This window comes from Mesocricetus auratus, unplaced genomic scaffold (genome assembly GCF_017639785.1).
Source record: "Mesocricetus auratus isolate SY011 unplaced genomic scaffold, BCM_Maur_2.0 Super-Scaffold_100014, whole genome shotgun sequence".
NCBI classification, from domain to species: domain Eukaryota; kingdom Metazoa; phylum Chordata; class Mammalia; order Rodentia; family Cricetidae; genus Mesocricetus; species Mesocricetus auratus.
Window position 1 is genome coordinate 23,316,928 of NW_024429197.1, and position 27,920 is coordinate 23,344,847.

General features: G+C 47.6%; 3 protein-coding genes across 8 annotated transcripts; 1 reads left to right on the forward strand and 2 right to left on the reverse strand.

The window, feature by feature from the left end:
• On the forward strand, positions 1 to 3,988 carry Cdc20 (cell division cycle 20). Of its 2 annotated transcripts, XM_013123418.3 has the most exons (11): positions 1 to 155; positions 282 to 470; positions 571 to 719; positions 801 to 897; positions 1,005 to 1,133; positions 1,231 to 1,427; positions 1,546 to 1,640; positions 1,774 to 2,002; positions 2,138 to 2,263; positions 3,367 to 3,484; positions 3,751 to 3,988. In XM_013123418.3, the coding sequence occupies exons 2-11, from the start codon at positions 290 to 292 to the stop codon at positions 3,927 to 3,929; spliced, it is 1,500 nt and encodes a 499-aa protein (XP_012978872.1). In that variant the 5' UTR covers positions 1 to 155; positions 282 to 289; the 3' UTR covers positions 3,930 to 3,988. The 2 variants fall into 2 exon arrangements, with proteins under 2 accessions (XP_012978872.1, XP_040612742.1); XM_040756808.1 differs by lacking the exon at positions 1 to 155 and having other exon boundaries at positions 169 to 470.
• A 264-nt stretch (positions 3,989 to 4,252) lies between these two features.
• Positions 4,253 to 8,871, reverse strand: Elovl1 (ELOVL fatty acid elongase 1). Of its 2 annotated transcripts, none has more exons than XM_005083872.4 (8): positions 8,719 to 8,871; positions 6,452 to 6,509; positions 5,959 to 6,149; positions 5,718 to 5,798; positions 5,527 to 5,583; positions 5,341 to 5,446; positions 5,120 to 5,256; positions 4,253 to 4,965 (listed from the first exon to the last, which is right to left on the reverse strand). In XM_005083872.4, exons 1-8 carry the CDS (start codon positions 8,806 to 8,808, stop codon positions 4,744 to 4,746), a joined length of 942 nt encoding a protein of 313 aa, XP_005083929.2. In that variant the 5' UTR covers positions 8,809 to 8,871; the 3' UTR covers positions 4,253 to 4,743. The 2 variants fall into 2 exon arrangements, with proteins under 2 accessions (XP_005083929.2, XP_012978873.1); XM_013123419.3 differs by lacking the exon at positions 8,719 to 8,871 and adding an exon at positions 7,196 to 7,297.
• A 492-nt stretch (positions 8,872 to 9,363) lies between these two features.
• On the reverse strand, positions 9,364 to 27,909 carry Med8 (mediator complex subunit 8). Of its 4 annotated transcripts, none has more exons than XM_013123420.3 (8): positions 27,228 to 27,867; positions 26,079 to 26,197; positions 25,105 to 25,249; positions 24,260 to 24,400; positions 23,998 to 24,079; positions 23,245 to 23,493; positions 22,400 to 22,460; positions 9,364 to 9,506 (listed from the first exon to the last, which is right to left on the reverse strand). In XM_013123420.3, the coding sequence occupies exons 1-8, from the start codon at positions 27,300 to 27,302 to the stop codon at positions 9,407 to 9,409; spliced, it is 972 nt and encodes a 323-aa protein (XP_012978874.1). In that variant the 5' UTR covers positions 27,303 to 27,867; the 3' UTR covers positions 9,364 to 9,406. The 4 variants fall into 4 exon arrangements, with proteins under 4 accessions (XP_012978874.1, XP_005083931.2, XP_012978875.1 ...); XM_005083874.4 differs by lacking the exon at positions 27,228 to 27,867 and adding an exon at positions 27,874 to 27,909 and having other exon boundaries at positions 9,370 to 9,506; XM_013123421.3 differs by lacking the exon at positions 9,364 to 9,506 and adding an exon at positions 11,088 to 11,294.
• Between the last annotated feature and the right edge of the window lie 11 nt (positions 27,910 to 27,920).

The following is a 27,920-nucleotide window of genomic DNA, read 5'->3' on the forward strand; positions in this document are numbered from 1 at the left end:
TCCAGCGTAGCGACCAATGGGCGAGGACGACGGTTAAGACGGTTGAGTTTTGAAGGAGCCAATGATTGCTCGCAGCGGAGAGTTTAAGAACAACAGCCCGGCGTGCCATTAGCTGGTCGGGAAAAGGAGGCATTCGGCAGACTCGCGGACGAACTGTAAGGAGCCGGGGTTTTTGCCCGGGAAGGCCGCGTACCGGGAGGTGCCCGACTGGTGGGAACTGTGGCCGGCGGAGTCCAGAAGCCCAGCCCAGTCCCGAACTTGGTCGCCTCTCGCCCCTGTAGACACTGTCATGGCGCAGTTCGTGTTCGAGAGCGACTTGCACTCTCTCCTTAAACTGGACGCGCCCATCCCCAATGCACCCGTTGCGCGCTGGCAGCGCAAAGCCAAGGAAGCCACCGGCCCAGCCCCCTCGCCCATGCGGGCCGCCAACAGATCTCACAGCGCCGGCCGGACCCCGGGCCGAACTCCTGGTGAGTTGGGGGCTGGGAGAGGGAGATAGACTCTCTGAGAGTCGGCTTTGGAGCTCCCTCCAGGAGTCTCGACAGACTGTCTGCTCTCTCCCTGATCCAGGCAAATCTAATTCCAAGGTTCAGACCACCCCTAGCAAACCTGGAGGTGACCGCTATATCCCCCATCGCAGTGCGTCTCAAATGGAGGTGGCCAGCTTCCTCTTGAGCAAGGAGAACCAGCCTGAAGACGGGGAGACGCCCACCAAGAAGGTAGGATTCCACAGGGGTCATGAGACCTTATGTGTCCCTGGAATGATAGTGGTTTGCCTCACCACCACCTCTCTATGCCAGGAGCATCAGAAAGCCTGGGCTCTGAACCTGAACGGTTTTGATGTAGAGGAAGCCAAGATCCTCAGGCTCAGTGGAAAACCTCAGAATGCCCCAGAAGGTTGGTGTCAGCCCCTCCTAAGGGAGACATGTGCCTGCTTCTCCTTCATAAAGTCAAGGGCAAGGGTGTTATCAGTTTGAAGGTCTAGACCCACTGTGTTGCCATAGGCTACCAGAACAGACTGAAAGTACTCTACAGCCAGAAAGCCACGCCGGGCTCCAGCCGGAAGACTTGCCGATATATTCCTTCCCTGCCAGACAGGATACTTGATGCCCCTGAAATCCGAAATGACTACTGTAAGTGCATCATTGTCTTTGTGGATGGAGAAAGATGGCCTGGGAATGGGCCGGTCCAACAAAGGACCTCATGTTCCTTTCTTTCTGCCTCCGGCAGACCTGAACCTTGTGGATTGGAGCTCTGGAAATGTACTGGCGGTGGCACTGGACAACAGTGTGTACTTATGGAATGCTGGTTCTGGTGAAATCCTGCAGCTGTTGCAAATGGAGCAGCCTGGGGACTACATATCCTCTGTGGCCTGGATCAAAGAGGGCAACTACCTAGCTGTGGGCACCAGTAACGCTGAAGTGCAGGTGAGACCGGTACCTGTTTTAGGGCTCTGTTGTCATCAGTCCCAGGGAGGAGGTAGCCCAGCTGGAAGGATGTTGATGCCTAGCTCCAATCCCTGATCCTGTGACCCTGCCTCTGTAGCTGTGGGATGTACAGCAGCAGAAACGGCTTCGGAACATGACCAGTCACTCTGCTCGAGTAAGCTCTCTGAGTTGGAACAGCTATATTCTGTCCAGGTCAGTAATATATGCTAGTGTGTAGCCAACTGGTTTCTGCCTACCTCTTGCCGTTGAGGGCACATCCAGATCTGAAGTGGCTCTGACATGACTTTTGTGCTGCCTCAGAACTAAATCTCTTTCCTTCTTTCAGCGGTTCACGTTCTGGCCACATTCACCACCACGATGTCCGGGTAGCAGAGCACCATGTTGCCACACTGAGTGGCCATAGCCAGGAAGTATGTGGGTTGCGCTGGGCTCCCGATGGGCGACATTTGGCAAGTGGTGGCAATGATAACGTGGTCAATGTGTGGCCGAGCGGTCCTGGAGAAAGTGGCTGGGCTCCCCTGCAAACATTCACTCAACACCAAGGTGCTGTCAAGGTAAGAAAGCATTTGAGCTCTGAGGTCTCTGAAAACTCAGCTATCAACTAGGGACTGTTAAGGGGAGGTGACATGGTAGGGATAAGGCTGGGTTTAACAAAGCTTCTTGACCCAGCTTTTGTCCGTCCCACCTAGGCTGTTGCGTGGTGTCCCTGGCAGTCCAATATTCTGGCAACAGGAGGAGGCACCAGTGACCGACACATTCGCATTTGGAACGTCTGCTCTGGGGCCTGTCTGAGTGCTGTGGATGCCCATTCCCAGGTAGTTTTTGTGGTGATTATTGATGTAACTTTTTCTAACCTCTGTTTCCAGGTATGTTCTATGTGACCTTTCTGAACAACCAATTCCGTTCCATCTCTATATATAATGATTTCTGAATTTCTAACTCAATCCTCTTTCTCCAGTTACCATTTTCCAAGTTTGACCTATCTCCAACTCTAGGTCCTCCAAATATCACCTCCTCCATACGTCCCAAATTAAGCTTATCAGTTCACTTGCCTTTCTGAAGTGTATTATTGTTCCTCTTGTATTGCTTCATAATGGCAGATCCTACTTAGAACCTCCTAGAATTGTTCATCTTCCTCAAGAGAACAATTGTATCTTGGAATATCATTCATATCTGTCCCCTCATCATTGGGTCTCATCTTTTTTTTTTTTTTTTTTTTTTTTTTTGAGACAGTCTTGCCCTGGGTAGCCTCAGACTTGCAGTGATCTTCCTGCTTCAGCATCCCAAGTGTTGAGATGATAAGTGCACCACCACGCCCAGGCTCCCAAGCATTTCCAGTCTCCCAAGTATTTCAGTCTGAATGGTATCTTACTGTTCTTAAAACTGTGACTCCTGCCAGGTATTGGTGGTGCACTCCTTTAATCCAAGCACTCGGGAGGCTGAGGCAGGCAGATCTCTGTGAGTTCGAGGACAGCCTGGTCTACAGAGCAAGTTCCAGGACAGCCTCCAAAACAATACAGAGAAACCCTGTCTTAAAAAAAAAGCCAGAACCTGTTGACTCCCACAACCTACATGATCCAAATCCATTAGAACATTTGAGGCTCTTGCTGTTGGTGTGTGCCTTGCTGTATAAACTCCAGCTTCCCCTCTGTTCATTTAAATCCCTCATACTCAGCCTTCACTGCAGGCATGGGCTCTAAAGTCACATAGTTGGAGTTACTTTTGGGCAGCTTATGAACTTCTACTGGTGGATTTATCTTCCATAAAATAGGTGTATTTGTCTTAAGGGGCTTTTTTAATGACTGTGAGCCATTAAGTTTGAATCTGTAGCACCGGGTAGGGTTCCTAATGCTAGAGTGGACTCAGTTCTGAGTAGCCCAGGCTGTATGTCATGCCCATGACAACTCTTTTTCCACAGGTGTGTTCCATCCTCTGGTCTTCCCACTATAAGGAACTTATCTCAGGCCATGGCTTTGCCCAGAACCAGCTGGTTATTTGGAAGTACCCAACCATGGCCAAGGTGGCTGAGCTCAAAGGTATGTGGCAAAGGCTACGTAGTGTATGATTTTATTTATATGAAATGGGTAAATGTAGAGACTGGATTTGCTAGTGGCTTTGGAAAGGATGGGAAATATGATTTAGAATGTCATGGTACTAGTTGAAACGATACACAGCCATATAAATACAATAAAACCACAGAATTATTTAAGAGGGTGAGTTTATGGTATTCAAATTTTATTTCAAGGTGAGTAACAAAAGTAGAGGGCTGTGTGTCTCTACTCATGCACTGCTCTTACCCTAGGTCACACAGCCCGAGTCCTGAGTCTTACCATGAGTCCAGATGGGGCCACAGTGGCATCAGCAGCAGCTGATGAGACTCTACGGCTGTGGCGTTGCTTTGAGTTGGACCCTGCCCTGCGTAAGGAGAGGGAGAAAGCCAGTGTAGCTAAAAGTAGCCTTATCCATCAAGGAATCCGTTGAAAACAGACCCCTCTTTGTTTTTGTTTTATTGTTTTTCTAATAAAGCTATTTCTTCCTTTCTTGTGTCCCAAGCATCCTTCCTAGGCGCTGCCCCTACTCTAATTAGAGCTAGAAGTCTGTGGGAACATGTTGTGGTACTGGGGATTGAACCCAGAACCTTACCACTGAGCTTCATTTTTATTTTGAGACAGGATCTAGACTAACCTTGAACTTGTGCGATTCCTGCTTCAGCAATCCTCAACAGCTAGAATTACTGCCTGCACCACCATCCCTTCTAATAAGCTGTGCGCCCCACCTCCATTTATGCATACACACAATCTCAGTGGTTTCCTCTGTCACTTTAATTAAGACACAAATGAGTACACAGCCTGTATTGCCAGGCCTGCTGCCCATCCTGACCTTTGGGCCCAGAAGCTCATGCTTCAGTGTGGAGTGAAAAGGAGCCTGAGTCCATTGTGACAGATTATTGCTGACCTCTTCAGTGTGAGGAGAAAGGCCACAAGACCCTGGTGGGGGCCAGCCCTGAGTGTTCCTCTCCCAAGTTTAAGGCAGGGAGGGGGAAGTAAGTGTCCAGCCCTTTCAGCCTCCAGTTCTGGTGGCAGACAGCAGTGAGGCCACATCCCTGGAGCTGACTGGGAGAAGGGATGGGAACAGTGGTCCCTGTAGACCAGCTGTGGGAGGGGAGAGCCAGTCCTCCTACTCAGTCCTGACCACGTGAGTCCTGGTCATAGGTGTAGGTGGAGAGGACACTGGTGGGTGCTGCCCAAGGTGCAGTCCTGAGGCACTTAGGTGGGCAATATCTAGGTCATGCGTCTCAGTTGGCCTTGACCTTGGTGATAGCCGGAGTTCCATTTTGCTGAAGAGCACGGGGCAGCCGCTTTCCCTTAGTGTAAGAGTGATACCAGAAATTGGAGAACAGCACGAAGAAGATGGTGCCATACATCCAGATGAGGTGGATAATGATAGGATACTGGTAGTTGCAGCTGGGCATGAAGTAGTATTGACTGATGTGCAGCGAGACCAGGACAAACTGGATCTGGGATAGAAAAAGAAAAGGGTTATGAACAGGTTTGGGAGGCGGGAGGATAGAAACAGATAAAGGCTTTAAAGGGAAGGATGGGGTGAGACTGGTTGGATAAAAGAAGTAAGAAATATTGGTGGTTTGGTTTTAGGCCCACCAGGCCCCTCACCAGCTGGATGGCTGTCATATGCTTTTTCCACCAAAGGTAGGGCTGAGCCACAGGACCAAGGGCAGACAATCCATAATACAGGTACATGACAACATGTACAGAGGAGTTTATCATGGCGTGGAAAGAGCCCATTCCTCCTAAGGCGAAGAGAAAACAGGGTCAGGAGATGATCCTCTGCTCCCAGTGGCCCACCCTCCTCTCCAGTGGCCTTTACTGCTCACCTGGAGCAATCTTTATTCCCCACCACCAGCTCCAGGGAAGCACTGAGTGATGGAAGACATGTAGGAAGGTCACCTGCCCATCTTTCTTCCGGAGAATAAATATCACCTGAGAGAACAGTGGAGGAAAGGTTGAGTGCCAGTGCCTTCCTTTCTACCCCCAAGTTCTCATATCTGTTAACTACTCACAGTGTCCATCAGCTCAATGACCTTGGAAAGCATGAAGAACCAGGCCACTCGAACCATCTGTGAGAAATTAGACCAGTCTTAATACTTTTTACACAATACCCAAAGTCTCTTAACTGACCAACCATACATAGGTCTTTTCTGACTGCTCCGTTATCTAGGTTGCTTATGACTTACCCTAAGGTCCTACTTACCCGAAGTGCCTCAGGACTATTGGAAAAGTCTACGGGGTCACAGCGCCAGGTGTAGGTACTCAGCCAACCAGACATTAGGAACTAAGAAAAAGAATGGATTAGACCAGAGTTCCCCTTTCCCAGTAACCTCACATCTTCTCTAAATGAACCTCTGGAAAGTAGACATGCCATGCACTGGCCCATGCCCTATGCCCTAACCCTTACTCTGCAGACAAACTACAACCTAGGCATTCCAGCCTACCTCATAGACAATGTAGAGGGAGAGTGTCACCAGTGAGAAATTGTAGACAATCATGAAGCCACGAAGTTGGAAGGGCTTCCGATTAGCCATGATTCGAGGTCCAAGTGAGAGGACAAAGTACACATAGGTCAAAAGGATGGACGTTATTAGCAAGGGTGACCCCATCAGAGGGTAGTTCTGGATCCGGGGGTCTGTGAACAGGAAGCCCAAGGAGTTAGGGTCGCAGGGTTCAAGATGCCTTTCCAGGCCTAGCCATGAGATCAGGATGTCATTAGCAAGGTGACCCCATCAGAGGGTAGTTCTGGATCCAGGGGTCTGTGAACAGGAAGCCCAAGGAGTTAGGGTCGAAGGGTTCAAGATGCCTTTCCAGGCCTAGCCATGAGATCAGGTCACAAAAGGGTGAAGTCGTTCATAAAGGCTTCATTAGGACATAGCCCTAGATCCTGGGGGTGCCAGGGAAGTTGGGAAGGTGTGGCTATGGATGGCAGCTTACCTGCATACTTCATCAATTCCTGATACAAGTTCGTGACAGCCTCCATCCTGGCTAAGGACTGAGGAGAGATGGAGAGGGCATCAGACAGGGATCACTTCATGCCCCCATCCCACACTTGGCCCACAGAGACAAGACACAGAATCAAACAATTCTTGATGCCTCCCTGATAGAAGGATAGGACTGTGAACATAGCTCAGTCAGAGCATGTGCCTAGCATACACAAGGCTCAACTACCACCACAGGGAGCAGGGACATACTGAGAGAAAAGGCAGTCTGGACAGAGCATCTGCTCCCCAAGCATCCTGTCTGTCTCGGGAGAGCTGTCCCACCCTTCCTCTCCACACCTTCCCCTCCTCTCTGGCTCCCTCCCTTCCTCTATGCGGGAACTCTGAATTCCGGGTAATGAGACCTGCTGGAGCCTTTATCTTCGCAGCGCAGCTCATCTTCCCAGTGAACCTCCTCATGCTTCCTGGCAAGCAGTCCTCCTCTCCAGCGACTCTCCCTTCAGCCTCTCCTCTCTTACTCTCCCTTCTCCCAAGTAAAGTCCTTCTGGTTCCTTCCCAAGGCTCCCATCTCCCCTCTGTCCCCTACCAGGACGCCCGCCTCCAAGGTCGGTCTTTTCTGTCCAGTACCTGAACAAGCCTGGGGTTCCACTCGTCCCTAGCTAAATGCAAGTCTCCCCAGGCATGCCCTCTGCCTTCCGGGCTCTCACCTCCAGCCTCCCCCTGCCTTCCAGTCTCTCACCTCCAGTGCTCTCTCCTGTCTCTCTTCCACTCCAGGAGCCTGGCTCTTTGAGACTCCTGCCCTGGCGGCTCCACCTGTCTGACTAGATCTTGCAGCAGCCCCGCCCTCTGCCCGCCCCCGCTACATTGGGCTTGGGGTGGAGGGTGGGTCCAGGCCACAGGTCAATGCCTAGAGGAGCAGGACCCACCAGAATTGAGAAAGCCAAGAATGGCCCCAAACTCGTCACTTAGATAAGCTGTTGTACGTTCTCCGGAAACTTCTAGCCAGGACTTTGGCCAGAGGAATTGCTAAAAATCCACACCCAGCATTCTCTCCCAAACCAGCCACAAATTCTGTTTGTCCTACTTGAGAATGGGCATCACCCTCCCTTCCAGGGAGGGGTAAGGACACCAGTGGTATGTGAGGAGGTGGAAGAGTGGGGGAGGTCTCAGGAATCCTCCCTCCTCTGGGAGGGATCCTCATAGGCCAGGCCACCTCCTCAAAGTTGGAAGGAATGTCAGAGGAAGGCTTAAATACAGAAACAGCCTAGATCCAGGAAAGATCTAGGACTCTGTCCCGGAGGGATCAGGCAATTGCTCCACAATCCAAGTGCTCCAGGTGCCCTCCATCACTCTTTCTCAGGGCTCAAACTACCCTCACATCTGTACCCTCACACTTATACACACTTGCCTCACACCGTTCTCAGCCACCCCTGACACATACACGCTATCCCAGGTGCTAGCACACATCCACAGACAATCCATGCATAGCTTGCTGACTACACAACCAAAACAAGCCTCCCAACTGAACTATGGCATGCCAGGCTCCTAAGTGTCACACCTGGCAGGGACTGCATTCACAGCGGCACTCACTTCACCAGGCACAGACACATGGAGGGGAGAGAGCACAGCCTCACCCACACCTCCCTCCTTCACACAGAGCGACACTAATCATTTCTGCACACATAGTCACACTTTTGTTGTGGCTTAGGTTGGAGTGGGGCCTAGCACTTAGGCATGTGCTCTCACACACAGTTCCTCTCTGACACATGTGAGCTTGCCAGTTCTTATCTCCCGCAACCACCTCCTCCAGTAACCCCCCTCATCACCACATACACCATAGCACACAGGAACCCTGGAGGACAGGAGGGAGGCAGACTTCTTGGAAGGATTTCTCCCTAGGCTTGAGGGAAACCCGGGTGTGTCCCCCCCCACGGTAGAACGCGGCCAGTTCCTTTAAGAGGGATGGAAATGAAAAAAGGCACCGGCAAAGGGAAGGAAGGAAAAGGAGAGGAGGGGGCAAGACCAGGAGGGCCTGGAAAAGAACCAGGTGTGAGCAAATGGGGGTCAGGGGCCAAGGTGTCGTGGGAGGGAGCATGCTGGGCTGGCCCAGCCCCAGTAGCTGGGACCTCCCACCCACTCGCCCCAAGAACAGCCTCGCCCACAGCCTGGGCAGGGCAGGGCAGGGCGGGCAGGGCAGGGCTAGCCCGGCCAGCCAGGTAGGGGGCGCTGGCACGTGGGGAGCCATGGAACGTCCACACTCACCAGTGGGAACCAGGCAGGTAGCAGCGGAGGGTTCGGAGGGATCAGGGCCGGAGAGAGATCCCCAGGGCCGCTTGCCGGCCACTTCCTCATCTGCTGGGCCGACTTTCTGTCACCAGAGGGGGAGGGGGCGGGCCGGGCGGGGGGGCGCCTGCTGATTGGGCGGCTGGCCGAGGCAGGAGGGGCCGTCCAGCACCCGCCTGGCCGCCAGGGCGGGAGTAGGGGCGGGTCGCCAGATCCCCGGGCAGGAAGCACACCCAGCCCCAGCTCTCCACCCCTTCCTTCGCATCTCCTAGCCTGCCCCGCTGATGACTGGCTTGGCCCGCACCCAGCTCCTCCTTGACGTCCAGCCTGCATGGTCTCATTCGCGGTGCTCTGTCCAGCCCAGCACGAGGACACACTCATCTGCTGTCTGCGACAGGCGCGGCTTAAGACTCGGGGGAAATTCCAGGGTTCAACCATGTCCTCAAGGCTTCTCCAGCAGGGGCAGAGAAGGGCCAGCTGTGCCTGTTTAGGGCTGATTGGGGTGGCGGGAGGCCTTAGCGGGAGGCAGCAGCTTGCCACCAGCATGCCTCTCAGAGCCTATAAACTTGGATGAGTCCTAGCTTTAGGAGCCTCGGAGAGGATTTCCTGGAATGGAGATGGGAGAATACAAGTGGCCCCAGGCAAAAACTGTGAATCATTGTCTAAACTAGCCTTCAAGGTAGTGGGTGGGGGTGAGGGGAAGGCAAGTGAAATTGATGTAGTTCAACGTAGTAGATCCTGGAGGCCACATGAGGCTGGCTTTTATTCTAGAAGCAGAAGAACACAAGATTTTTGAGGCGGCTCATCTCTTTCGTCAGACATTTACCTTCCATCTACAGTGTACAAAACCACATTAAGCTCTGGTTCTGCACTTAACATAATTTACAGTCCTGGTACAAGGTACTAGAAAGAGATCAGGTGAGAGAAAACCTGGACCTGAACGGGAACGTGATGGGATTCGGGAAGACAGATGTTGGGGTTTCTATTTAGTTGTCAATTCAACACTACCTGACTCCTCACCAGGTAGCCCAAGTTACTAGACTAGGTTTCAGTGATAGGAAATCTGTTTTGCCTATAATGATCCAATTACAGCCTGGACAACTGGATGCTATAAATAAGTATCAAGTTGGGGGATTCAGGAAAGGCAGTGACTAAGAAGGGTAATACATTGATAACTGGTGGATGTAACTACCTAGGCAAGGTCATCTTAGAGCTTGGTAAGAGGCAAAAGCCAGAGTACAGTTTTGAGCATACCTTAGATTATCTGTTAGTACCTACTCTTGACAAGAACAGCAAAGAATTTACTTCCAAGTCCAGTCTCCTTAAGCACTGTACCCTAAACCCCTAATCTCCCTGGTCGTCTTAATCTACCTATGTCGTTCTCAAGCCACAGCCTGCACTTTAGCCATCAAATTATGTCAGCATCCTTCCAGTCAACATCCATGATGGATCTTACCCAAGACCTCCCAGTGGAGCATTCAGAATGATGCTTTGCATGTATGCTTAGGAAAGACTTGATAAATAAATGTTCACAAATTCACATACAAACATATATTGATCTATGGGACTGCCTCCAACTCTCAAGCCTTTCCCTTGGCTCAGCGCAACATACAGTCAGATCTCCAGGCAGCAATTACTCCTGCCTCTGGTTTACTATCATGCAGTTTTCTGTACCTCTCCCAACTCCAAGCTCTTTTCAACAGGAGCTCGTAGTTTAGTCATGTCTCTATCTCCATAAATGGGCCTATTGCCTGCCATTCAGTTAGTTGCTCTTACACCGTGTGTTGATTGGATGTTAAAATGAGCAGAACAATGGAAGGGAAGAGGGAGAAACCAAAAGACCCAGAGTCAAGAGAGGAGGAATAGTAAGAATCTACATCTTTACATTTCCCTTGAGAGCAGTGTTGTTGAGCTAATATTTATTGAAGCCCTAATGTCTTTCATATGTACTTGAACAGCTTTAAGGCTGCACCTGACTCTGAAGCTGAGTTTAAATGTCCCAGTTAATATGTGTGTGATTGTGGATACATGGTGGCACCTCCTAAAAATTAGAACAAATAGTACCTAACTGATAGAATTACCAGCTAGGTTAAAGGAGATAACCCATGTAAAGTGCTCAGCACTCTATCTTACCACTGATAGACAAGGTAAAAAGCAGTCCAACACAGCAGCCAAATATGTGTTTGTATGTGAATTAACGAGTGCTCCTTTAACAGGTCTTTCCTAAACAATGTACAAATACATAAGGTTCTCTGAAAGTTCTACTAAGAGATTTGGAACTACATATCCATTATGAAACCGCAATAGGAAGATGATGACATTGTTCCAAAGTCAAACAAACAGGAAACTTCAAATGTGCACGTATTTATTTGGGTCACATTGATAAATGGGTAAAGTAATGTCTCAATAAATGTTGGCTGACTACATGAATGAACGAATTCAAAGACTCAGTTCTTAGCCTGTTCCTGACAGGAAAGCATCTTCCAGTATCTGATACAGTCCTTGTCTACCAAATGGCATCTCCTTGGCCAGTGGATTCTTGCAAAGCCTCCAGCCTAGGAGAGTAGACATACATAAAAATGAACAACACATAGTAGCTTGTGAATCTTCCCAAAGAGAGAGACCCAGTGCCTTATGAAAGCTCTGGGGAGAGGAGAACTTAGTCAAAAGGTGGGGAGGGGTGGCAGTTCTTAAAGGCTTCTCAGAATTGATACTTGAGTTGAACACTAAGGAACACTTACTAGCAGCCTGGGAGAGCCTTTGAGACACAGAGAAGTGTGTAATGGTCTAGAAACAAAACATGTGGCAGGTGTTGGAAATGCTTAAGTAGTTTGGTATGGCTCCAGCCACCCCTATGCTACCCACCCGTGTGTGTGTGTGTGTGTGTGTGTGTGTGTGTGTGTGTGTGTGTGTGTATACTCGCACACATTTTGAGACAGACTCTCACTATGCAGCCCAGGCTCCCAAATGCCAGGTCCTCCTGTCCCAGCCTCAATCTTCCCATCGCTAAGATTACAGGCATGTGTGGCCATCCCCAGCCTCTGTTTATAATTTTTGGCCCTGGCTGCACACAGGAATCACCTGGAGGAGCCTGTCTCTCGCTTCTAAATTGATACTAATGGTTGTTTTTATTAGGAAAGGGCTGGAATTTGTTTATAGACTGTACGGAAAGAGACAATGGGACCCACCAGGAACACACACACACACACACACACACACACACACACACGACTGGGGTTGGCTAAGAAAAACACCTCACAGACTGAAATGCAGTCTGTCAATAGATTGGGATGAAATTGAGTGAGGGAGTTTCTTAAAGGAGCCTATTTTCCCTTCAGCAGAAGGCGAGGCATTCAGTAAGCATAAGTGGCAATAAGATTAGATATTTTAGGAAATGATAAAAGTCTGGTAAAACTGCAGGCATTGGGCAGGCTTCTTGGGCACAGATGATGACCCCACCCATTGGAGACCATGCATGGTGGTGTTCTTTATCAGAGACTCGGGGTTTAGGGTTTTTGTTTTGTTTCTCTTATAAAGGTGTGTGTGTGTGTGTGTGTGTGTGTGTGTGTGTGTGTGTGTGTGTGTGTGTGTGTGTGTGTGTAGGGTAACAACACTGATCTATTCCATTGTTGCTAGGAATCAAATTCAAGTCCTTTTGAGTGGCAGACACTTTACCAGCTGAGGCACCTCCCTTTAAAGGCAGGATCTTACTTTATAGCCTAGGCTTAGCCTGGAATTCTCTCTTTTCCTGCCTCAGCTTCCTGAGGGCTGAGACTGCAGGTGTGTATGAGCTCCCAGTGAACTTAGGAGGTTAGGAGCGTGGACATAAACGGGACAGGTTGGGATGTGCAGGAAAGCTACACGCAAGGCCTTGGGGATGAGAGGGAAAACAAACCCGCAGTAGACGGACAAACTGGAGGAAGTGAACTCACAAGATAGTTAAGAAGGAAATCCCAACAGAGTGGGGAAGCCTGCCCAGTCCAATAGCTATAGTGCCTTCTCCTCGAAGGAGTCTTTCCGGCACCCAGGAAGGGAAACGACAGCTTCCCTTTCCATCCCACCCCAACAGACTCACTCCTTACTCGGGAATGTTCTCTGTTCTTTTTCCCTAAAGCAGTGGTCCTCAGTCTGTGTGTCATTGCCCCTTTGGGGGTCACATATCACATATTTACATTATGACTCATAAGATTAGCAAAATTACAGTTCTGAAGTACTAACAAAATAATTTTCTGGTTGGAGTCACCACAGCAGCATGAGGAAGTGTATTAAAGGGTCACAGCTTTAGGAAGGTTGGGGACCACTGCCCTAAAGGGGAAAAAAAACAACGATGTTTTCCTTATGGTTCAGCCTGAAAGCCACCACCTGTATGAATTCTACCAAGCTGTTTGGGCAGGAATGACAGTGTGAGCAGGAAAAGGTATACCATTTGTTTACGGGCGAGTGTAATAGTGGAGGAAAACTCTGGGACTCATGTCTCTAAGGCAGTGTCAAGCCCCTACCTATCCCATCTTGTGAAAGACAACGGGCACTTCTTATACAGCAGCAGACAGAGAAGCAGAGAGGGGTTGCACACATGAGGACACGGGTGCAAAGATACGGGTGAAGGTTGTTCCAGTTAATCATTCTGCAGGCCCCCTGGGCCCCAGCCAGATTTCTGGTTCTTTCTAGAGGAAACTGGAATGATGGTTAAGGTGTCTGAGACTAGAACAACATCTGGATGACAAAAGGGAGAGACTGCATGCAAACACTCATCTTCATGTATAATCTGAAAGCATGTTTGAGGCCCTGAGGTCAGGGGTGAGGTCTGATCTCTAAATGGGCAGCCAGTGACGTGCACTGTGGGTATCATTCAGTGTGCATGGAACTGAAGAGACTGAAGAGGAGAAGAACACTGAGGAGGAAGGAGGGGCTTTCTAGTAGGGAGCAAATCAAGCAGGCTATTAGGATGGAAGAAAAAGAATTAGCAATATTTGTGAGAAGGATCCAGAATGGCAAAGAGAAATTTCCTTTTCATCCAGTGTTTTCTCTGGACAGCCGGAGGCCAGGTGCTTTTCCTGTGCTCCTATGGTTGATTTCCTGTAATGTTGGCACCACCATCCACTCTTAGATGGAAATGGGAAATCAGAGAGGCTGAAGACACAGCTCAAGGTTGTGCAGTGAGCATGGCTGGGGAAAACACACAAAGGAATGAACCTAGGAAAGCACAGGACAGGCATAGGGGGCTACAAGGGACACTTTTTGTCTAAAAGATGTTGAGCAGAAGGTCTTCATATGACATAGGTTAGAAAGGAGGTTTGCCAGAAGTCATGAAGTGTTTGGGATTTAAAAATAAAATGAAGAGTTATTTATGTAGAGATGCCCTCGAAGATTTTTGAGTGGAAGGCTGACATGATCCATCTAGTACTTTGATGGACATCCTGCCACAGTAAGTGTATTATTAAAAAGAAAGCAGAAAAAGGGAGGCCAGACAGGGACCCATTCAGAAGCACAGATGTGGCACATGTCTGACCTACATCAGTGGTGGAGAGAACAGAGAGAATGCAGGCCTGATGAAAGCTCTATAACATGGGTGGAGTGAATGGAACATGAATGCAGTTTGGGACATTCCAAGGCTGAGGTGAAAAGACACACAGCACAGGCAATCTGAAGCCTAGTACTGTGAATGCAGAAGAACAAGGCCCAAGGTCTCTCTATAGAGGTGGCACCACAGAAAGCAAACAATGGCAGCTCCAGTTTGGGGCTATCCCTGCTTTCACTTCTCTCAAGGCATTCCTCACCTACTACTTCCATGCCTTCCCTTACAAACCCCAGACCCAAGCCTCTAATAGCATTTAATCCAGAAAACCCAGAGTTTTTCCACAAGGGGAATCCTAATGAAACAGAATGGAGAGAGGCAGAGATCAAATTGGCAGACCCTAAGCCCATCTAAAAACCACACACAGCCCAAGTACAGGTGGGTCTCCTTTCTTTTCTTTTTGTGGGTTTGTGTGTTTACATGTGTATGCACATATGCGGGTGCATGGTCCTGTGGGTGAACATGTGGAGGCAAGAGGTCAAGGTCTGGTATGTTCTGCCATGGCTCTCTATTTTCTGACTGTGTGTGTTGTTGCTTGTACATATGTATGGGATCTATGTGCAGATCCCTGGGACTGAGTTATAGATAATTGTGAGATGCTGTATGGGTACCAGGAATTCAACCCAGGTCCTCTGCAAAAGCAACAAGTGCTCTTAACCATGAGCCAACTCTCTAGTCCTCTACCTTACTTTTGGGGGAGGGTATCTCACTGAACCTGGAGCTCACTGAAGGACTAAATTGGCTAACTAGCAAGCTCCAGAGACCTTTTTTTTTTTTAAAGATTTATTTATTATATATACAGTGTTCTGTCTACACACCAGAAGAGGGCACCAGACTGAGTTGCAGATGGTTGTGGGCCACCATGTGGGTGCTGGGAATTGAACTCAGGACTTCTGGAAGAGCAGCCAGTGCTCTTAACCTCTCAGCCATCTCTACAGCCCTTCCAGAGACCTTCTTATGTTCACCTCACAACCTTGATATCACAGGTGACTATAGACATCGGAAATCCAAACTCACATCCTCATGTTTGCACAGCTAGCTAGCACTCTGCCCACTTTATTCACTGAGTTATGTCCCCCCCCCTCTCTTCTTCTTAAGTTAAAATAGCTTAATTGCAATGTTGTAATCAGAATTGTCTAGTTAGGTAACATTGACTTCTTAGGAGTGAGAATAAGAGAATAATAGCATTTGAGTGCTATTTGCTTAAAGAGTTTGTATGCACTTGTAAGAAGCTCGGCCTGCATCCTGTTGAAAATTATAGCTCCTTAAAGGGTTAACTTAAATATAGTTGGCTGAAAGTATCCTGAAATTAGTTCCTATTTACAGAAGTGGCAACTGAGTTTCTTCAAAATGAAATAAGTTGTCTAAAATTATACAAGGACCAAGTATCTAGGCCAGGATTTGAACTTAAAAGAATAAATTGTATTAAAATAAAAATTGCTCTCATGGGGCTGGAGAGATGGCTCAGAGGTTAAAGGCACTCACTGCTTGCCCTTCGAGAGACTCTGAGTTCAATTCCCAGCACCCACACGGTGGCTCACAACCATCTGTAATGAGATCTGGTGCCTTCTTCTGGTGTTCAGACATACATGCAGGCAGAACGCTGTATGTATACATAATAAATAAATAAATCTTTAAAAAAAATTGCTCTCATGGAATTGTGTAGAGAATACAGGAGAGGCTACTTAAGGATGGTCAGATGTTCAGGGAGGACACACTAAGAACTTTCAGGACTGGTGACACTTGAACTGCAAGGATGAATTGTCCATTGAGTGAACAAGGAGTGGAGCAGGAAGGAGGATGGCATTCTGAATGAGCAGAGCATGTTAAGCCATGGGGGCAGCGCCCACTCCCAGTTCCCTGATGGCTGCAGCTGAGAGCATTCACAGCAAAGCGGTGTGAATGGTAGAGGATGCATGAACTGCAGTCTGAAGGAACAGGGGCAGTGTGAAGGGAGGGGAAGCAAGAACTGTGGAGCTCTGGCTCTGACACACAGTAAAACACAGTCCAACCTGCGTTTCAGAAGCACAGACAGCTGGTTAGGACAGGGAGGAGACCCCATTTAGAAACAATGAAAAAGGACATCTTAGGTGAGAGAGCTTTTCCAATGATACAATTTAAGGCCAAACTGGAGCTTAAGAAAAGAGCATATAGCCAGGCATTGGTGGCACACACCTTTAAATCAGCACTCCGGAGGCAGAGAGGCAGAGAGGCAGAGGGGCAGAGGGGCAGAGAGGCAGAGGCAGGCAGATCTCTGTGAGTTCGAAGACAGCTGGTCTACAGAGTGAGTTTCAGGACAGCCTCCAAAACAATACAGAGAGACCCTGTCTCAAAAAACCAAAAAGAAAAAAAAAAAGGAAAAGAGCATAAGCAACAGGTGGGAGAAATAAATCACAAAACGATAAAAATTGATTCACAGTATCAGGCAACTTAGTGTAAAAAAATGTCCATTGCTAGCTCTGTACAGTTGCTAAGAAGACCCTGGAAATGAAACTCATACAACGGGCGTCTCTGAGGGCAGCTCTCCAGGCATAAACATAGGGGAGTGGCAGGAGGAAGAGTTTATGGCCTCCTAGAGGGATTGGTCAATCATTTATTCAAGTAGCTTCAGGGAGCAGATTTCTAGCTAGGAACAGCAAACATGTATCAAGGTTCTCCTATTGTCAGGCACTGTTTTAAACAACCCTCTAGAATATCTATGGGAATAAGGAAATGGAGCACAAATATTTTGATGTCCCAGTACTTTATAGCTAGTAAGGTGCTAGGCTAGGATTAAATCCAAGCAACATGGCATTACAAATATATACACATGCACAAATATTTATACATGTATATATGTAGTTCTTATTTGTTTGTTTGTTTAAGACAGTCTTGCTTTGTAGTCCTGGATGGCCTACAATTTACAGCAATCCTCCTACCTCTACCTCCCAAGTGCTATAATTATTAGCATGCACCCCAAAGTTATTTCATATTACCACTCCAAAAAACGAATAGAAATAATAGCAACACTTCCATAGGTAGTGTTTATGATGGGTCACATGCTATGGGATGCCAGAAATACATTATCTTCCCAAAGACCACACATTCTCACATGAAAAAACTGTGACAAATTCAGGGTGCTTGAACTTGAAGGGCAATAAAGTGCAGCAGGAGCTGGAAGACATTTGTACAAGGTACAGACGGGGAGCATAAAAGAGGAGGCAGCTGGCCTTTCTTGATGGGAGTGGCACTGAATTGTGGACAGGCTGGGATGCTGGAAGGCCTCACAGAGAGGTAACATGGGAGCTCAGATTTTAAAATTGATTGGGAGTTTGGCATGGTGATTAGGAGGCTGAGGCAAGAGGACTGCTAAGAGTTCTAAGCCAGCCTAGATTAGATAAGAACCTGTTTAACCCCCTCCTCCAAGAGAAATATGGTTGACTTTTTATCAGACAGGATGATAAAGCAAAGTAGCAGGAAAAAAATGGAGGCCTGAGAGAACTACTTAAAAGAGGCTTGTATTTTATGGAAAGGCAAGTAAGTCTGTTTGGCCTAGTTGCCTGTCTTCTGGCTTATCTTGTTGATTTGCTACCTACTTAATCCAAAAAGAGGACTGGGAATGTAAATCACCATAGAACACTTGCCTATTATGCATGAGGCCCTGAGCTCAATTCCTAGTGTTTCTGTGTCTGTCTGTCTGTCTGTCTGTCTGTCTGTCTGTCTGTCTCTCTCAAACACACACACACACACACACACACACACACGTACTGGATTTGCATATTTGCATTTCAATTACCCTCAAGTAAAATGAAAATCCTATGGCTTTTATGCCTGGAACACTGTCCCTACTAACTCCCTAGTGAACCCCAGTTTGAGAAATATAGGGAGTGAACTGTCAAAAATATTTTAAGCAAGGGAGTAATAGGATCAGATCTGCAGTCTAGAAAGATCTGGCAGCTTTTGGGAAGAGAAGCTGGAGTTTCCAGATGTAGATGTAGAGATATTGTCTGAATAATATTTTCACTGAGGGTGGCCAAAGGTGCAACTTAGTGCAGATGGGTTAGGTGTTGGGCAAACTAACAGAGCTTGGCAGTGGATATAGGGGAGGTAGCTGGGAACGTATAAGAAAAATAGTTAGGATGCTACCATATTCCTGGCTTAGATTATTTCCAGGAAAACTAGAGAACAGGTATGAAAGGAAGGATGACTAGGTTTAGACATCCAGAAGCTATAGTAACTATGGGCCGCATAGGCAGGGATTTCAGAGTTACACAAAGTATAATTTCCATACATTTATCTTTTTCAAAGGAGACAGATGTTTTGAGAGTGAGAGGTAACTTCAAATCCACAGCCACCTCACCACCTCTTTTGTTTGTTTGTCTGTTCCAAGACAGGGTCTCACTATGTAGCTCTGGCTATCCTAAAACTTACTATGTAGACCAGGCTAGACTCAAAGTCATAGAGATCCGCCTGCCTAGGATTAAAGACATGTGCTACTACGCTTGGCTACCTCGCTACCTCTTTGATTCATCTCCACGAGAAAGGCATGAAAGCTAGAAAACAGTGCCAGGGACATGGTCTAGAGCAGCAGTTCTCAACCTGTGGTGGGTCAAGACCCCTTTAGGGGGTCAAACAAGTCTTTCACAGGGGTCACTTAAGACCATTAGAAAACAGATGTTTACATGATTCTTAACACTAGCAAAATGAGTTACGATGTAGCAACAAAAAGATTTTTATGGTTTGGGTCACCGAAACATGAGGGACTGTATTAGAGGGTCACATCATTAGGAAGGTTGGAAACCGCTGCTCCAGAAGAAGGTTCATGACAGAGAACGTTAGGAGGTTTGAGGAATTTAGGAAATTGGCCCTATTCAAGTAACATAGCTATGCAGTAAGGAAAATAAAACAAAAGACAAAGCCCACAGGGGTGGCCTTGATGAGTCGACATCAGACTGCCAGACTAGAAAGATCACAGGGGTCGTTCAGGTGAGGTAAGGGAGGCCCAAGGAACTCAGCAGTCTTGGTCTATGCCATGTAAGTGTAAGTGTCCAAGTAGTGGCTCACAATCTGAGGATATGTGAGTCATAACAAGAGACCACATTAGAGGAACCCAGGCTCTGCCTCAGTGACACTGGGAGACAGGAACAAGAGAGACTGTTAAAGAAGTGTGTCCTGTTGGAAGAGTACATGTTGATGTCCATGTGGCACGATGGAGCACCAGAGCCTGCCAGGCAAGTCACATCAGTCATTTTCTAAGTGCTAGCCTCTGTGCATTCCAGACTTTAGGAAAGAAATCACATCAAAACTTTCTCTACACGTTGGTGCTTAACACGTTAGGGCACAACTCCTGGTCATTCTACTAGCCAGTGACAAGCACAAAAGGCTCTGCTGCGACTCCAATCTGGAGCACATAGGAAAAAATGTCCAACCCTTAGTAGTTCCACTGAACATCAATGGAGCTGAGCAGGGTGGGTGTTTGGAAGACTTCAGCCTCCGTCCTGCCTAGTGCTGGGATCAGCGTACACGGCTTCTGTGTCCACAGGACACAGAGAATACATTGTCCATAAGGAGGATTATTCTGTACAAGAAACTCAGACAAAGGGAGAAGTTGTTTCCAGCTGCTTGGGGGAGGTGTAGAGGGGGTGGAAAAGAGCTCGGCCTCACATCGGGGCATTCCTGCTGAGTTCAGCTTCTTCCTTTCAGCAGCAGGGTCAGAGGTGGACAACCACATCCTCTCTAGCCTGTACCTAGCTAGTGCTGGCACTCTACAGAGTTACAAGGAACATCTGGCTATCTTAGCACAGTTGAGTATGGTGAGGCAGTTAAGTAGGACTGCAGTTCACACTGGAAGAACAGAAAAAACAGGTGACCAGGGCAATCAGCAATAGCTGAATCCCAGCCTCAGGGCAGAACTAGAGAGAGAGGTCTTAGGCAACCTCCTAGGGCTTAACATTGATTCTATAAGCTTCCACCTTCAGTGGGACAAACTGCTGTGGGGAGACAACGTTTCACACCTGCTGCTGCTTTCTCCATCCCATAACAAACCTGGGAGACAATGGAGCAGACCTCTGTCCATCTCATCTCCTTGTCCAAAGGCCCCAAATGCAGCAGAAAGTATTCCCCAAGCAGAGACAATGGTCAGAAATAGGAATGCTAGAGTAGTGCAAATCATCTACAAAACCCAAGTCTGAGCAAGTAAACAGTTTTGTCTTTTTCATGGGTAACTCCACATACTTCCTCCTGAGAGACCAAGAAGTAGGGACTCCAGACATTCTTTCCATTGTGGGGTAAACTGGTATATGAGCCCCAAAGTGGGAGATCAGCATGTCTATATGCTGAGATGTCTGGAGCTCTGAAGGGAGGAGGTGGTGGAAATGACAGCCTGTGCTACCTGAGCTAACCACAGAGGTATGGATGCCTCCACCACCGAAGCGTTTGCTTAAGGGCATGAGGTGTAGGTGAGACCTGAATGTTCCTCCTGCAGCAGGAAGATATTGCTGTTCTTGGAGGACAAGAAAGCCATTTCAATAGCATGTTGGGAATGAAGTCAGTTCAGCTGGGTCAATGAAGACTCCCAGGGTTGGTTACAGGTGGAGTAAAGGCTAGCAGGCACCAAGATACTCTGAGGAGTCTGGAAATGTCCAGTTAAATTCTATTCAATACTCCAGTTACTTTGATGTTTAGTGGGAAGGGAAAAGATGAGAAGATAAACAACACCTGGATGGGCTAATGGGCCAGCCAATTTAAGTGGGAAAAAGGTTTCGCATTGCCTCAGAGCAGTTAACAGGACTTCCCTGGTGCAGGGTGTTGTGGTCAATTAGCTTTGACAACACCACTCATGTCTCCATAGACCAGCAACAGATGACCACTTTTCCAGGCCTTTGCTGCCACAGCCTGGTAGAATCTGTTAACAAAGACCAAAGACAAGAGCACTAGTGTGTGACAGGAGAGAGCACAAACAGTGCAGCTGGAAGGAAGTCTTCGTGTTTTAAATACAAGAAAAATTAAAGATAAGGGAATACGTTAAGGAGAACAAATTAGAATTGCCTGGTAGATCATTCATAAATTTCAGTCAGACAACCCTGAGCCAGTGAAAATCAATTTAAATAACTTTATTGAACAAAGAAACCCTTTGGTCCACTTCTGCTGACTCAATCCCTGCCCTTGCCCACAAAAGAACGCTGAGAAAGGCAACATGGCTGCCTGTTCAAAACTTCAGTTCAACTCTACAAAAGCAGGCAAGGTGAATGGGGCTGTTGCCCTTCCCACTTTCAATCTGGAACTTATCTGAGCCACACGTTTAGTAAAATAGAAGAGAACAGAAACAGGGAGAAGCTGTTACTGTGAGGACGAACAAACTCTGATGAATGACAGTGTGAAGCCCAATTCCTCTCAAAGGTGGCAGATGGTATTTTATGTGTGCTGTTGCCTGACAGGGCCACCTCCTAAGAAATCTCCCACCTATTGGTCCCTAGACATCTTCATAAGCAGAGCAGGGTAAAAGATGGGTACTTTTACCTATTTCCCAGGTAAAAGCTGAACTGATTTCATCAGACTTGTAGGTGGACAGTGTCACAGCCCAGAAACCTCTTTGCCTGCAGCTTGGATGGAGCCAGCAGGATGGAACCTAGACAGCAGAGGCTACAGAAACAATACACCTCCAAAATATACAGGCTGCCCTGATTCCCAGATGACTTGATCCTGTATCCATTAGCTTGCCAATGTCATGGAGCTGTATAAATCACAGTAAATTCTGTTTGCAGGACAGTGAATAGCAGGATGGAAAAGTAAGAAACTATCATTTATTCAAGACCCAGTATTTCATATACCATGCTAAGTGTTTTACAATCATTTTCTCATTTTAATCCTCACAACAACCCTATGAGGTAGGTATTATCACCATTTACAAATGAGAACACGGGTTCAGAAAAATTAGGTCACTTTCCCAAGGTCGCACAGCTATTCACAGTGGAGCTGAGATTTGTCTGTTGCTGAAAGCCTGTGTTCTTTTTATTGTACCCATCTAGGTAAGCCTTGAGCAAAAGTAATTTCATTGCCCAATTCAGCACAGATCACCTGAGAGTGGAGGCTGCTGTCCACACTCACCGCTGGTAGGGATGCATTGAAGCTGACTTGATGTTGGTTTTTATTCCACTCGGCATTTTCCCTAAAAGTAACACAAAGAAAGGCATCTGAAGCAAGGTAAACTTTCACAACAAATCGTAAATGCAGCTTCTCAGATTCCTGTCAACTCCTATATCTCAGAACCTCTGCAGCTTCTGATTGGATGGCAGATTGCAGGCTGTGGCTCTTCAGCCAGCTCCCTCACTGAAGGTATCTAGGAGGGAAGGGGTGATGTGAAAGAAGAGAGAAGGGGTCTGAAAAGCCCCCCTCCCCCATGGGCTTCTACTCATCTACTTCTGGAAAAGACAGACATGTGGTCTATGCGGCCCCTGTTCAATGTCACAGGTAAAGAGTACTGTGTTCTCTGTTGTCCTTTTCCCTAGACAGCCTGCAGAGACACCTTTGCAGCTGCTCCTTGCAGTCCTCCAGACTGCTCTCACAGTAAGTAAAAATGAGCATAAGTGATGGTAGGAAGTCAAGACCAAGAGACAGGGTGCAAGGAAAGAATCCCAGAAAACTGCCAGGTACTGATCCGTGATTACCTACGGAATGGTCTTGATCAAGGTCTGGCCACTTATTTCTCTACCTAAGAGACACACACTAACATCCAGAATAAATAGGACAGTTGAGACAAAAGTCTGAGATGGAAGTAAAGGCCACACCAGTTTCTGCTATTCAAGGTTCTTCTTCACTCTCTAGTACCTGTTGAAGAGCTTCTAAATGTCTTCTGAGTGACAATGCAAGGAGGAAAGTCTCCAAGGCTGGAGTTGAAGGAGGCTTAATCTAGCTCATTCCCACACTCGTGCAGTCAGCCCATGTCACCCTACCTGGTTGACCTGCTTGAGCCATCTGGACTCCACTAAGCATTGTCTGTTGCTGGTTTGGAGCACCTGCCATCTGAACTTGCTGTAATCCTGAGGCTCCTGCAAGGATTGTACCAGCTCCTGGCTGGCCAGGTTGGCCAGGACCACTGCTACCTGAAGGTCTCCAATTAGACAGCCCCTTCCCAAAGGCAACAGCTGCCACTAAGGCATTGGTGTCTGCAGGGTTGAAAGTCTGCTTGTTTGGTCGGAGGCCTGAAAAAAAAAAAGCAAGAACCCTGAAGTGTGTATTCCACTCTGGACCAAACCCAGCAGCTGGGAGGTCAGTGATGACCACCAGGATTTACAGTTGTGACTGCAGAAACACCTAGAATCCCTCCAGCCCCATCAAAGAGCTCAAAGTCTCCATACCTATCTTTAATTTTCACTTTGTCTAATTCTTCCATTTGCTTTAAGGCTAGTCTTAAACACAAAACACTAACAGGATACAGACCCTTTCCTTGCCAGTTCATTCTTCTTTTTTAAAATCGTATTTACTTATTTTGTGTGTGATGGTCAGAGGACAACTTGTTGGTACTTCCCTCCACCATATAGACCCCAGGGATTAAACTTAGGTCAGGCCTGGCAGGAGGTGTGTTTGCCCACTGAGCCACCTTGCCAGTCCCAGCACTTCATTCTTACTTCACTTATTAGACAATCATTGCTATTCTAGTGATCTTATACAGTGCTCACTCTGTTTTGCCAACCATCCCTCCTTACCTCCACTCTCTGATTCTCGTTCCTCTTTGCTAATTTTCTCCAAAAGATTTGAGCACATTTTATTCAAGCTCTGAATCTGCTTCTGTAACACACAGGGATTGATGTAGTGATTAGTAATGACTCTGGGGAAGCATCTTCCTTGTGCCCTTCCAGAGGCAGCCTAGCTGTAACCAACCACATACTCCTACTACACAGGCTTGGTAAAGTCTTGCTTCTTATGAAGAGATGGGGATGGGGCAGCAGGGCAGTGACTCAGTCCAACCTGAGCTACATCAGCACCGATTCTGGCAGCATCCGTTGTCAGCTGTTTCTCCTGCTCTTCAACTTCAGGGTCAGGCTTGGTTCTCAAATGGTCAGGGACGACCTCATGGCTGAAAACAGGCACTCGTCCTTCAGTCTGCCGCTGTAACACAGATTGTATTGATCCTATTGTGCTATCCAAGTAAGCTGATTCTAACCGTTTCCCTTCCACAGGAAAGTGCATTTTCAGAGACAATACAACCTGAGACACAAATGTATCCTTCTGTGGCATTGTCTTTTCAGATACACTCTATCAGAATAGGGCAAAATAAATTTCACTCTCCACAACCACACTGCAACTTTCTTATTGTTGTTTCTGTTTTGTTCTGGTCTTTTGTGATTCCCCATCCCCATTCTGGGGACCAAACCAGGGCTTTGTTCCACCACTGAGCTAAATTCCCAACCCCACATTTTAAAGACTGGTTGAACAAAGTCACAGGCAGGCAGAACTGACTTTTTTTTGGAAAAGAAAGGTCATGGACTTAGTTGACATGGCCTTCGTTTTCACAACATTATTTAAGAGTGAGTCCTGCCGGGCGGTGGTGGCACACACCTTTAATCCCAGCACTCGGGAGGCAGAGGCAGGTGGATCTCTGTGAGTTCGAGGCCGGGCTAGACCGATAGCCTCAAAAAAAAAAAAAAAAAAAAAAAAAAGAAAGAGTGATTCCTGTCACCAGAAGGACAAAAAAGCAAGTCTTCCAAATGGCAGCCCTTACATTTATTGCTATACACAGGGTTCAATCAACAACTGTATACCAGACTTTCGTTTAAGGACCTGATTTCCCCGGTTCAATCCTTCCTACTTACCATGAGGTCTTCATCTCGGTCTGGGGACAGCACCAAAGGGATGATGACCTGGTTACGGAACAGTGGTGTCTTCTCATGCTTTAAGACCTTGTTCAGAGTGTTCAACTGTCCAGAGAGCAATGCAAAACTGTCCAGAACAGAGGGCCTGGGGGTGGTAGGAAGTCATCAGAACTACTTTTCCCTATAAAGTAATCTCTGAAGTTCTAATGCTGGAACACCCAGACTCACCCCCAGAAGACTCACAGCACTATGACTAGCCTAGGCAAGAACCAGATTTGCTAGCAGAGATCATGGAGTTGGGAAAGAGGAACACACTTTCAATTTCTGACACAGACAGAAAAAAAGCAACTCTATCTTTTTATGGAGACAGTGTTTCTCTGTGTAGCCCTGGATGTCCTGGAACTCACTCTATAGACCAGAATGGCCTCAAAATCACAGAGATCCACCTGCCTCTGCCTCCGGAGTGCTGGGATTAAAGGTGTGCGCCACCACTGCCAGGCGCAACTCATTGTTTGACTAGGATTGGAAGTAGTGGAAAACAGAAACTGCGGTTACACTGTGGTAACTAAAAATTGTTTAAGTGGGATAAAAGCGTCCTTTCTAGCTAGTTAACAGAATCCATCATTCCAGAGTAGGGTGGATCTCAGACTCAGCCACATTTGTGGAAGGAGATCCAGCACGAATGTAGCTTTAATGGTCCTCCACTTGGGGAACACCTCCTCACAAAGTCAAAGCATAAGGATTAAAACCTCGAAACAGCCTACATTGGGAAACTGGGCAGTTCTCTACTTCCGTGCCATGGAGGCTTCACGCCAAACTATACTTGTCAATGTTGTGCAACCTAGTTCTTGCCAAATCAAGAAGGATATTTGCAAACTGATAAATAGTTACATCACTGGAGATGTCCTGTCAGCCAGGGGGCTTGGCCCCACCACCCATGGATTCCCTCCCTGGCTTGCCCTAGCAATCCTTACCAGGTCAGCCGGTCATACTCGTTTTCCAACTTGTAAATGAAACTCCCCAGTGAGTTCTTCAGATCAGCCACTTGATTCAGCAGTGCGTCTAACGATGCCTCAAGCTGCTTCTCCTCCCTCTGCATCAACAGTGTGTGTGGTTACTCAGATACGAGTGAGGTGACATATACAGAAAAGCTAAATTGTTTTCTATCTTGGTATTTGGGTTACAGACAGCATCAACCCTTAGATCTTTCAACCTGTTCACCTGGCCTGAAGTCCTCCTACCAACTGATTCTTTTTATCATCCTCCTACACTATGATCCTTCAATAAGAACATTGCACCAGACCTAATTCCCTTCTGCTTATGACCTCACGATTTTGTCTTCATAACAAAACTGGCTTAGAACTGTATCACTTAGCCCTTTATCTTTTCACCTCCATTCTCTTCCCTCTCCAGCTCAAAAGGCTTGCCTCTCTCTTTTTTTTTTACGAGGCAGGGTTTCTCTGTATTGTTTTGGAGGCTGTCGGTCCAGCCCGGCCTCAAACTCACAGAGATCCGCCTGCCTCTGCCTCCCGAGTGCTGGGATTAAAGGCGTGTGCCACCACCGCCCAGCCTTGCCTCTCTTAAAAGTCAACATTCTCTTAGATCTTCAGATGCTCAAGCCAAAGCACAATCTTCTTTGTTAAGTCTAGCCTTTTCTGGAAAATAGACAGTCTCCCTACCACACTGCTGCTTGATGTCCTAACTCTGCTTCCCTTGGGCATATAGAGTATTCGTGTATTGTGTCACTCTGTGGAGTTAGTATTGCCACATTTCTTTCAGAAAGTTCAGTACATGTTAGAAAGGTTTGCCACGCTAACAGGGGCGCTGTTGTCAGCATATAAGGCCAGAAGGCATACTTGATTGATGTTCTCTATCTCATGGGAGCCTCTGTAGTACATGCACACCATTATTCTCTGCCGTGTAAGTGCAGCTACTCTCAACACACTCTGGAGAGTGTCACATTTTGCCTGAATCTGAGGCTGTCTCTGAATACCAGCTCTGTAGTTCCCCTCCCCAACTGGTCCTTTATCCTTAACATTTGCTGAGTCAATGTGTACTCATGTATCTGTGTGCCAGTTTTCCAGTGTCTCTTTCGTAAACTCGGGTGACCCATAAACACTCACTGTAGGACTGCCAGGTGCAACACGCTGAGGAATGAAAGACAAAGGCGAGGAAACCAACACATTGTTTCTGGACATTAGACAATTTTAAATGCTGACTTGCAGAGGGTTTCCGTTTGATCATCTGTGGTCTATTTACTCCACTTCTGCGCCCTAAGCAATTGGTTACAAGCCGGGAAGAATGATTTGCAAAGCTGATTTGCAAACCCGAGAATGTGAATGATGAGGTTGGATACTAAGTTCCACCCACAGCCTCGGATTACAAAAAGCTTAGTAGTTTTCGTCCTTGGAAGCCCACAATCCCTTTAGCCTTCTGAAGCCTTGTTACGCCTGTGTCCAACAGTCTAGGTCGAGGACTGGTCCCAGCCCACTTCTTTCTCGAGCCTTCCCAAATGCCAATTCGATCCTTTCACACAGTCAAGCAAATCGGCCTGGCCTTTCCTCCCTAACCCCCGCCTCTGACCCTCTCGCGTTAACGGGTTAAATCCCTGCGCCTCCCGCAGCTGTCCTGGTCCCTTCCCGCTTCGCCGCCTTTCCCCAAACAGCCGAGGCCTCGGCCCTATCCTCACAGCTCCAACTTCCCAGAGTCCTCGACCCGCCCACCGTCCAGCCGGTGGCTAGCGGCTGGGAGGCCCAACCGGCTTCTCACCTGCATTGCCACGGCCCGGTTGGCGCAACCACTTCCTCTTCCGGCTT